This window comes from Protopterus annectens, chromosome 10.part0 (assembly GCF_019279795.1).
Source record: "Protopterus annectens isolate FY-2018-M chromosome 10.part0, PAN1.0, whole genome shotgun sequence".
In the NCBI taxonomy this organism is placed as follows: domain Eukaryota; kingdom Metazoa; phylum Chordata; order Ceratodontiformes; family Protopteridae; genus Protopterus; species Protopterus annectens.
In genome coordinates, this window is record NC_056744.1 from 725,475,504 (window position 1) to 725,487,838 (window position 12,335).

Below are 12,335 nucleotides of genomic sequence, written 5' to 3' on the forward strand. Positions count from 1 at the left end.
GGGCCAATAGCTTAGTACCTACCTATGAACATATAAGAACACAGCCAGTTTTCAGACCAAGGTTAAATAGGTCAACAAAGAAGCTTGTTAAGCATTGTTTCATACTAACAAGAAAAAAGCCTGCTATGTTGTCTGATCCATAGAGCTAGTGCTGTTTTGGAGGTGGCATATAATACTTGTTTTGTCATTATTATAGGGGGATATGCTGAATTGATGGTATAGATGGGAAAGCATAGAAGGGACAGGAGATGAAATTTGAGCAAATTTGTCAAAGGATATTTGTGCTGTCGTCTAGGTTTGAATGGGTGGTACTTTGTGACATCAACTCAGTGTAAGGCTGAGTGTCATTAATGAGATTCCTGACATAATTGAAGTAGGCTTTGTGGTTATCTTTGAGGATGATAGTAGTATTTCAGTTATATTTTTTATTATTTGTTTTCATTTGTTTACCAGGAAAGTCCGACTAGGCCTACAGGGTATTCATTTTCAATGGAGGCCCAGCTAGAAAAGCTCCAGCTTACATTACAAAGAGCATTCTAGAAGTATTATGCATTACAAAATTATTTCAAAAGACATTTTACATTACAAAACTCATATAGACATATTACATTAAATATAATACATTTATAAAACATTTATGTTAACAACTATTATACAGCAGCAAAAACATTTTCTGTATGACCTGTGAGTCTGAAATAAAGGAGATGGATAGCAGATGTTATAAAGGATACCTATCTGTCCATATATAAAAATGCTACATGTGCAGTAGAGTAAAAGTTGGTATCAGAAATGTGGTAAAACTTCAGAGGTATTATTACACAGGTATAGGAAATATCAAGAAGATTTAGATTATATTATATTAGATGGCAAAATATGTGTTATATGTGGTTATGTTTTTTTTGATCGTATGTCTTGGTTCTCCATTTACAGTATTGTTTGTCTTTTAGATCAGTAGGACCTGAGATGTTTTTCCTATTGTTGTATGATTTGTTTATGCTGGGGTTCCACCCAAGGAATTTTGTTTTTGAAGTTGGTATTGTACCTGTGAGGTACAGAAACAAAGGCTTTGGTGGTAAAACAAAAATCTGTGGTGTACAAAGCTGTTTTAGCTATATATAGTCATTGTGTGATGGGGAGCTTTTAAAGTTTACAAACTCTATAACTAGCATTAGTGTGTCACATTAATAAAGTCTTCAAAGTCAGTGGAGTTCATTGGCAGCTTTGGCTGGTATCTTGTAGAAAATATTATGGCAAGATGGTCAGGCTTGATGAGTAAGGGGATAACTACAAGTGTGATGCATAGTGATACCATATTTGTGAAGACCAGCTCAAGAAGGTTTCAGCCCCTAGAAGGTGTAGGCTCTAACTGGTCTAGAGAGTAGGTGTTGATGATATGCAAGAACTATTGTGTGTGTGTGTGTGTGTGTGTGTGTGTGTGTGTGTGTGTATAAATATATATATATATATATATATATATATATATATATATATATATATATATATATACATATATTGTTTGTGATCACCCAAAATAAGTGTGTTCGGTTCTATGGGTATGGATCACCCAAAATAAGTGTGTTCAGTTCTATGGGTATGGATTACAAATTACTAAGGTAGTTTTCAGGGTCTAAAAGTGTCATGAAAGGGGTCTTCTAGTTAGATATGATATAAAAGATTTTTGTTCCAATGATTACCTGGATATGTGTGTGTTGTAGATCATTGTCTAGCATGAGCAGGCGAGAGGTGATGGGATTACAAAAAAAAAAAAAAGATACAACATCCCAAGAAGTAGGGCCATCATAATGTGAACGTCTAAAAGAGTGGTAGGCAGGAAAACCAGATACAGAAGAAGTGCTGTCACTGCATTGACACCTTTCTGTGACTGCAGATTTGTTTTCAATGTGTAGGAAAGACTCACAGGAAGGTATCTTCTTGCTTAAGCTTCTAGCGTTGAGCAGTGCTATGTTGGACCTGATTTGAATTTAATATGTTGTTAGATGTAGGAGACTGACATTGACTACAAAAGGCACTGTAGAACCAGAAAGCATTTTGGACAGTGTGTGAAAGCCCTGTAGAGAAACGAGCAGGCCAGCCTTTACAAAACAGGGCTATGAACCAGGATTGTCATGAGTAACACAGAGTGTGAACACAGTTTTATTAACTGGAAGCTCAATAATGCTGAGGAAAGGTACTTGGCTATAGAAAAGGAGTGCTGAGGAGTTAAATGGACCCTCATCACGCTCAGATAATATTTGCAAAGTAGAGAATTTATCTTCGTTACAGAGCACCTTCAGTGGCTGTTGTGAGGATAATAATGCTTGGCTTTCTCTGTGGGAATTAACCCTCCAACCATTCAGTTTTGCATTCAGCCATTGTTGGGGTCACACACAACATAAATTTGGATTGCTGTCCTGGGCATACAGCCCATCAGTGGGGGCTTGAGCCAGTGGTTCCACTTGGGGAGGTCACATGCATAGTGGTGGTACTGAAACTACTGATCTAGGTAACACACTGACGAGTTTTGTTATTTATTGAACTACTATCTCCAGAGAGTGTGTCAAGCCAGAGAGAAGAGGCAGAATCATTAGGAATAAATGAGAAATAGCTGCAAATGAGTGGTTTTATGGGCCAAGTTTAACTAGCAGCAGACGTGTACAAACTCATTACCCATTTCAGTGGATGTTTGCACTTTTTACATGATATTATGAATGATGATGAAGACCCAGTTGATATGGATAAGGAGGCTTGTCCCACTGCAAAATTTCTTTCATATTTTGTCATTGATGTTAGTTGAACATTGTTTTTTTTAATTTTTTTTGCTTTAAATCATATTGATGTTTGTTGCGTCTTCGCTGTTGTGATTTCTGTGTGCACGTGTCTGTGTCTACATATCCACCAACAGAAAAACATCGAATGTTGGTTATTCTTGCGTCCCCGGTGTTGGTTAAAGATAAAATATACAACTTGTCAGTTATTCCTCTTATCTCTGTACTTGAGATGCATATTGTCTATAATCCATATTCACAAAACAGTGTTTCTGCAAGCAGGCTAATTAGTCATGTGCAACAGAGAGCAATATACTTTCTCTGCTCTACAGAAATTTTTTTTCTGATGTGGGACCCCCTGCTCTGAATAATCCATTTGACAGTTTGTAACACTATCATAGATGAGCCCAGTGAAACATGAAGCAGACACTAATTGTTGGGGAGAGACTGACCTCGGATGCTGAAGTTACTCCCTTAGCAGGTACACTACATCGTTTCCTTTTTGGATTTAAAATTGCAAACATTTTATTGCAGAAGAGATGGAAGTACTGATTTTTGTTTTGAGTCTTTTTATTTTACTGCCTCACAACCTCTGCAATGAACCAGACTCAACTTTCAACACTGTGGTGATATCTAGTCACCACAGAGATAGTCATCTAAGCAGCCATCGGGGTTTTTCATATATATATATATATATATATATATATCAGGCCGTAATCCCTTCCCTAGATTGCTGCATGCTCTTGCAGATGCAGGGGGGTATACACTGCTTTCTCCTGACGGCATACATATTCCTGCTCATGACCCATAAAATACTTCCACATATGTGGCTTGGCAGAGACTAAGCACATGTCATAGCTGTCACTGGTAAGATACCTTTCCTTCAATAGATGTGCATATTGCAGTCAGTTGGTCTACCTTCTTCTGCTGTTAGGGGTTGGGCAAGTTGGCTGTTAAGCATCTTTTGTTTTTAAATGTTATTCTAATCAAAGAAAGGGTGGAGAAGAATTGTAGTAAAGAGATGAAAAATAATGCAGGGACTAAAAAAAGGGCTTGTAATTGTGGTCACTGTAGAGAATGTAATTTTATTAATAAAGGAGAAGAAATTCATGTAACAAACTATTTTAAAAGTGTGAGGCAGATGAATTATTTTAATTGTAAGAGCAAAGGTATAATTTTTTTAGCTAAGTGTGTAACATTGCTGCATTTTACACTGGAAAAAATAAATGTCTGTGGAGAAGACTATATGAACACTGTTAAGATATTACAAAAGGAATGCAAACAATGCTGTTGTAGAAACTCGCTTTTAAACTGAGTTTGTTGTTTGAAAATTTTGTTGTGATGAAGTCCTGATTGTAAGAGGATCAAAGAGCTAAACAAACTGTAGTGTGTTAGTGTGTCATGATTTACAAAGTGGTAGCCGCTTTCTTTTGATTCCCATGCATTTTGTGAGAGATTGTCTTGAAAATTGGTTTCATGTATGAATTCTGAATGTGTATTTGATTATACTAGGTTGCCTGTTTTGTTTCGGCCTGTACTCCACTTATCATCCATATTGTTTATAAAGCAGCAAATACTATGTCTGCATGCACAAATGGAAAATGTTATGAAAGATGGCACTATTACATTGCAAAGTAATACTGGGATTTAAAGCTGTATTCCTTTTGGGTTTTTTGAATTTTTTTGTTGACCCATTACAGGTTCTACTCATCTGAAGAACAGGTAACTATAGTACCAAAAAATAGGCAATGTAGGCAGAACTGAAGCTTTAGAGACAAGGTATTTCAGACGATCCAGTGGATTATGTTTAATGCATACAAACATTGCATTAGAATGACATTCCTAGTCAGATGATAAATGTTTTTATTTTGTAGTGTCTGTACTTGGACTGACCACTTTTAGTGCACATGATAGGTTTGAAGCTGTTATAGTGTGTGCTCCAGTGTCCCTTGCTTGGACATAAGACATGTCAGACGGCTGTTACCTCAGGACACAAGTAACTTGATTTATATTCTGATCACAGATTCTTTGAGTAATCAGATGGCTGTGAGCTCAGCATGCAAATAATCTGATTTATTATACACTGTTCATAGGTCCTTTATCCAGATTATGCTTTCTATACATCTTGCATTGTTACTGAAGTTGATATACAACAAATAATCTTGAGACATGAAACATATTAAATAAAATGTCCAGTACGATTTTGGTATTTTTAGATGTCAATAATCTGAGAAAAACAATGCCAATAAGTATAAAATAAGTGTTTTTTTTTTTCATGGAGCTGTCTCCCCAACACCCCCAGTCCCTGTATATACCAACTTCAAAGTTACACAAACACATAAAAATACTAAACTGTATTTTCCCTCTTCTTAGCACCCTAAAAACAAAGCACAAAAGACCTTCTGATATACTAAAATGTTTACAGCATAAACATGATATTAAATTTGTTTTATGAAACACAATAAAAAACACATGATCAACTCACGTTCATAGGTAAAGTACTAGGCAAATAATCTGCAGACCATTTCAAAGCTAGTCAAAGAACCATATTCAAAATTTCCCTCTAGCCTCAATGAGGGCAAGACAGGATAGACTGGGAGATAATTTGAGGCTGCCCATCCATTTATCTAGGTTTACCTTGAAGGTGGCAAGATTGCTACTCTGCTAGGTGTGTAGTAGAAGTTTATTCCATAGGTAAGGGATACGTTGGGATATTAATCTATCCTATAGTGTTTTTCCTTATTGATGAAGTTATAATTCTACAAGCCTGCTTTTATAGATTTCCGAATGGTGGTAGGAGGGTACTTCCCTAACTGAATTAGAAAAGGATGCGTTTGCCAGAACATAGACCTACAGGTGCTTGATGTATATGATCCATATTTTTAAAAAAGCTTTTACAATTAATTTAAGGTTTTCTGTGTAGTTATATTTCTTTGCTGCTACCATGCTTTGGTTCGGCAGTTAAATGCAAGATCCATATGCAGCATTTTTTCCTGGTCCCCTGCTGACTGTGATAGTACAATGCACCACAACTATGTGAGGTGACGGGGTATCGCTGCAGTTATAAAATTAAGGCAGACATTTACTGTGCTCCATGCACTGAATATGTGTATACGACTAAGAGTGTGCCACTTTGTGCAAGAGTATTTTGAATGGATTACTTTCTTGACTGAGTCTTTAAATCCAACCTTTCTAGGCTTGGGAAATACTTCTGCACTTCACCCTGTTATCCACTGGTAGAATTGGATGGTGTAGCTTTCTTTTGTGCTTTTGTTAGCTTTGGATAATGACAGTATTTTTCTTTTTATTTGGTGGTAGTGGTGGTTGTAGTAGGATGATGTTCCCCAAGGCCCCTTTTTTCTGTTTTTTTTTTTCACTTAGCTTTCTGTTTCTAGTTCCTAATGAAGGACCAATGTGACTGCTGAAGCACTTTCTTGGCATTGTTGAAAGTTCTTCCTGATTCTTGCTTGATATACTAATGAGTAAAATGCAGAGTGTCTCTCACATATTGTTCCTTAATGGTCCATAGTTCATTGTTCATACTTGATCCTTGTTCCCTTGCTACCTGCATCAGGTGATCATTGCAAATGTGATCACTCTTGGGGAGAGACCTTAATTAAGCTCACCTTTACAAGTTCTGCAGTCAGTATCACGTTATGCCGGTGAATTTATATGCTGTCCATAGCATGTAGCCCAGACATCCATCTAATGTTCTTTACAACTGTTAAGTACACTCTCCTACCAAACAGCTATATACCTTGGTCCTTTTTTTTTCTTGTCCTCTACTCTTAAAAAAGGTATAGTTTGCAAGCCACTTTGCCCCTAACACCAGACAGATTCTGTTTTACAGTCTAGATTGCTGATAGTGTAGGTATTTCCCCTGTATTTGCACAAGTAATCTTGGCATATTAACAGTTTATTTTTACTGTATCTTTGGTCTTCTGGTATTTTGTTTTTGACTGGACTAAAAAAAGGGACTTATAACTTTGTCTTGGTCTTTACCAAATTTATATTTATTGATGAAAGTGTCACTATTGTGTATGTTTTTTTTTTTTTTTTTTAGAATGAATATTCAGATCGTACTATGTTAGGTTACATTCTTCATTTTTTTTTGTATTATGTTGAATATTTTTTCTTACTGAAAAAAAAGATTTTGAAGTGGTCTGAGTTAGTATTCCTTCTTGCTGACTAACTTGTGCAATGAATGCAAGGTATTATCCATTCTGTTGGGTTCATATGCATTTACTAGCACTAATTAATTCATTAACACATATGTTGTGTGGAGTGTCGCACCTCTAGCAGTCCAACACATCTTGCATTCCAGAGCACTTTCTGAAAAATACATTTGTTTATCTTATACTTTTTAAGTTTAAGAATTTTGTAGGCAACAAATGCTATTAAGACAGTACAAATAGCAATGTTATCAGTAAGAAGTTTTCGTTAGCGTGATAATAGTGCATTCATGTTTTTTTCCATAAATGCTGTAATATATTATAATGCACACAAACCGAAGATTATATTTTTGCTACACTTTCACAAACAATTTGTCATATATTGGAAACTGTGCGAACTAGGCACATATTGTTTAAACATTTTTATACTCTTTCACATGACGGCAAGAAATTTCTCTGTGACTGCATGCATAGTCAGATATTTACAGAAATTAAACATTTGTTTAATTCTATACTTAGCAGTATAAATAATACTGTATATCTATCAAGATGTGCAACTTCCAGTGCAAATATTAAAGCTAGTTTTCTTCAACAACATCTAAGGTTTCACTTGATGTCATGCAGCAGTTTGCAAGTCAGTTGTCTTTTGAAATATTAAGTACATATGAAATATTGTTTGTTATCATGATTAACAAATAGCTATTGATTTCTCAGGTACAGTGTGATATGACGTTTCCTGGATCACACCATGGTATAGTAGGTCTTACCATTTTGAAAATATGAACATAAATATGAAACTATGGATAGTAATTGACAGTGATTCATTTTGCCACACTAGGGCATCCTAGATGACAACCTTAGTGTCATTTTGCTTATAACTCTTTGCCATTTCTAATACTGTTGAAGCCAGACCCAATAAAGGTCTGGACGCCATAAGGAGCTGTGGGTGTGAAATAGAAATATACAAAAAAAGATGGATACTGTAGGCTTGAATGAGTTAATAGCAGTTATAAAATCTTTTGTAAAATCAGTACTTAAGGTAAGATTATAAAATATTAATTTCTTGAAGTATTTCATAGCACTAAAATAACCTTTTTTTTTTTTGCCTTTTAGAAACTCACTGGATATTTATTGTTTTCCTTACAAGATTTTGATAAGATGCTGGTGGTATGGTGTTTAACCACTCCATTTGATTCTTATTCTTAGCCTGCCACTCATTCTGTTATTACAGCACTACTTCTTTTAGTTTTGCTATAATGATTGAATGTCTATGTCCAAATAGTTTACTTTGTCAGAAAATGAGTCCTGTGTCTAGAGCACAGAGATTCCAATTGTTTGTCATTTTAGTACTCGGTATCATGTGTGTGTGTGTGTGTGTGTGTGTGTGTGTGTGTGTGTGTGTGTGTGTGTGTGATTTATTTACATTTTAAAATTTCTTGCTGTTTTATTAACAGTACACATTTGACAATATTTTGAACTTTAAATCCACACCCGCTTAACCTTATCTTGTAAATCTTATAACTAAGTTATTTAATGCTTGATCGCAATCTGCATAAAAATAAGAATGTATAATTTTTATGATAATATGTTTAACAGGTTTTTCCTTAAGTGATTTAAACCTAAGAAGGATCCGTAATGAAAATGTTTTCTTACAATTTACAGCAAAAATCTGCAGTTCATACTTCTAAAAGAACACAAAGCACTTCTGATCATCTTCAACATAATCTTTTCAGAATTTTTTCTTATGCAGCTGTATATTATATTTTCTGTTTTGTAATTGTAATGGAGACTCCAGCAAATGTCATCCAGGTTCGCTTAAACATAGTAGTATTTATCAAAACAGATGCAACATTTCTGAAGGTCTTGGCCTTAGGTTGTATTTCATTCTCATTTAGAACAGCTGCAGAAGAAGCAACAGATCCTGAGTTACAGGGAATAACAGTGTACGTTGCTCAGGATTGTACTGGTAAGTGATGTTGCTTGATTTTAATAAAGTACATCTTATGACCAGTTCTACATTAGTTTAATTTAAGGCATTTATTTGTTAACCAGGTGAGTGAGGTGCTCCATTGTAGACACTTTCTAGCCAGGACCCTTGCCACAAAGGCAATAGTAAATGTAGTGTATATGAGTGGTTTAAAGCAGCCTGTCAGGCATGGTTTCGTGGAAAGAAATACATAGGAAAACCTGATGCAGACATGAAGCAAACATGCTGACTGCACACATACACCAATCATAGCTTTATATTGAAGATTAAACCCAGGACTTGAGGCAGAAACATTAACCACTGAACTGCAATTTCCATTCTGGGTTGAATGATTCAGTCTTTGTGACTTTGAATGTTTACTGTGTGAAGTCAGAGGTTGTTAATGATAGATATTAGCATAAAAGCTATTTGATGGTCGTCATATTGATCACTGCTGCAGTAGCCTTAGTTATATGTATTATATCCTGACAAGGATATGACAGCCGGACAGCTTCCAAAGTTTCAGGGCACCCTCCACGCACTCAAACTGCTAGTAGCTCAAAAGACAAGTTTGAACACCAAGCCCTTCAAATTTCCTGCTGCTAAAAGAGCTCTTCTCTGTGGGCTTTTGAGGATTGACATTTGGCTTTACTGTTCCATTGCTGGGCAGATAAGCTCCGCATTTAAATATGTATGTATAATTGTACTTTCCTGGTTAGGAAAGTTATTTTTCTAATAGGAATTTGTGTTTTAACGGACTGTCTCAAGACTTAATTGTACTTTTAAACTGGAGTGCACTTTTTTCTTGTCAGTTTTAAGTCATTAAAAGTAGTTGAAAAACATATTTTCTCTAGAAAATCATGTTTATTTTACTTTTTTAGATGGCAAAGTATATTCAATTATTTTTACTGTGTTTGTATTTGGGAAAAAGCTTTAAATTTTTGCCGGTATGTGCTGCTTATTTTCCCTGGAAAAGAAGAACCATTTTCAGCTTGACCATGGGGCAGCTACTAGTCTCAATGTTAGTTCCTCTTCCTGCCACAAAAAGAAAAAGTTAAGCAAATAGCCTTTTCCACCACAGCAGGCTAACACTTTGTCTCAACCTCACGTGGATGACTCTGCTATGACCAAAGCTGATTCCTCGGACCACTTATCTTTTTTCCCCAGGTCCCACTGGTGTAGCACATGCAGCCAGTATACATTGGGGATTAGCTATGTCCTCTGTGGCTGTTGGGATCCCTCAGTGTCAAGGGAGACTCATTCTTGTCAGTCCTGGGGAAGGAAGCAGAAAAGTCTTCCCTGTTTAATGAGAATGTTGTGCCCATTCCTGGGGAAGTTGCTGTTGTCATTAACAACATTGCTGGTCCCATTTTTCCTATCCAAAAATAAAAAAATAAAATAAACAGAAAACTAAACATGCATCTGCTCCTGCTTATATTTTCCTGGACAGGAGTAGTTTACTAGATATGGCTCAGGGTCTAATTCAAGCTTTCGGTCCTTCTTGTAAGGTGGTTGCTGGTAAAAAGGTGGCATGCTCTTTTTCTGAAGATATTCAAGATTCTAAATCTGGACAGGAAAATGAAGGGGGCAGATGCAAGGTCCTCTCCTCAGATTTCTGATTCATATACAGAGGAGAGCAATGTATCTGATTCTCCCTGTGGAGGTTTCTGTTTTTCTGAGACTTATTTCCAGAATGTGCCTGTGATTTCAGTGGGAGAATACTGAGGCTTCTTAGTCCCTCAGAAAATTTTATGAGCCGTTACAAATGGAATCTCCAGAACTTTCACCCATTCCCCCAGTGTTGTCATCATTGAAGGATGTGTATGCCACTGACTGCAGTTTTCTTGCCAGTCAGCCAGCTGCCCCTAAAAAGGCAGTTAGATTGTGTATCATTCCTTAGTCTTTTCAAAATTGTTCATACACTCATCCCAAACCTGGCACAGAAACTATAGCTTTTGTTAATCCTACTGCCGATAAACATTTACTTAATTCCAATCCTGTATTTTCTGATAAGGATGGGAAAAATAACTGACAAGTATGGGAAAAATGTGTGCTTCTGCAACTTCAATTTTTCAGAATTTTGAATTGTCAGGCTCATATGTTAAAGCTTATTTTGATTAATTTTGAATGTATGAGGAATGTTTTCTCTGCAGTTTCTTCTGAATAAGAAAAATATGTTTTAAATGGTTTAGTGTCTTCCATCTCACAGGTCACAATGTATTGTTTAAAGTATGTGTATAACTATATTGATACTTCTTCCAGGACTATGGCCACTGGTGCTGCTTTGAGGAGGTTTGCCTGTCTGTGTTTTCATAACCTCCCAGAAGATGTGAAAAGTGATATTTTAAATTCTCCTTTGGATAGAAATTTAGTTTTTGGTCCCCCTTTTGCAGAAGTTATCAACAATTATGATGAGATGGGTATGCTGAGATAGTAAATTTTTCAGTCCTTCTTTTCCAGATTTTTCTAGGGATTCCCTAACACCTCATCCAGTTTTTGGCAACTAACAAAGTAAACAGTCTCGGTAAAATGGTGGTAAACAAATGTTTAAGAAACAATGGTAAGGTAGGGGATTTCCAAAAAAAGACAGGAACCCCCCCAAAACAAAGGACAGTCCAGTAAGTCAGAATGACTATTTAAAGGACTCCCCACTGCAGTCACCTTTTCCTTCCAGTAAGTCTGAATCTTCTGTCTTTGTCAACATATTGTTTCAGACAAATGGGTTCTGAAGATTCATGAAGGTTGCAGATGACAGTGGTTGGAAATTCCTCCTTTACAGGGGAAAATTCTTTTTCCACCAGTCCAGACTCCTATGTTTTCCCCTACCCTTCAACATATGTTGTTATCAGGGAGTAATAAAGCCTGTTGCTATTTCTCAGTTTGGGAAAAGGCTTTTATTCAATGATGTTTTGGTGCTAGAGAAAGAAAATGCCTGGAGATCAATTCTGGATATTTCTTTCCTAAACAAATTTGTTATAGTGCCCAAGTCCAAAATGCTGTCACTTTTCAACCTGTTACCTCTTCTTCCTCATTTAAGTTTTCAAGTTGTTGTTGTTGTGTCTTTCGGCTTTTTCCCGGTTAGGAGTCGCCACAACGGAACTCCATTCCTCTAATGATTGGCAGTAGATTTTTACGTGCCTAGTTGCCAACCCTGACGCACAACCTTCAACGAAGGTACGCCCATTCACACATGTCTCCACACACAAGACGCTCTAGCTGAGAATCAAACCGGACAACATCTTACTATGAAGCAAGTAACACTAGATTTAAAATATGCTTAACATCACATTCCAGTTTATCCATATTGCATGCTTTTTTAAGCTTTTGGGTGTCTGATTCACATTATAAGTTCTCTGCCTTACCCTTTGGACTATCCACTGCACCAAGAATGTTCACAAAATATCTACCTCCAGTTGTAGCTCATTGCAAGCT

At 36.3% G+C, this 12,335-nt stretch overlaps 1 protein-coding gene across 5 annotated transcripts in view; it reads left to right on the forward strand.

Annotated features, from left to right (window-relative positions):
• The window catches only part of ATG4C (autophagy related 4C cysteine peptidase), a 1,631,044-nt gene that overhangs the window by 1,363,992 nt on the left and 254,717 nt on the right, over positions 1-12,335 (forward strand). For all 5 annotated transcript variants that reach the window (XM_044085551.1, XM_044085548.1, XM_044085549.1 and 2 more), the window contains one exon: positions 8,833-8,903. In XM_044085551.1, coding sequence (XP_043941486.1) covers positions 8,833-8,903 — 71 coding nt within the window. The remainder of the gene's footprint in view (positions 1-8,832; positions 8,904-12,335) is intronic.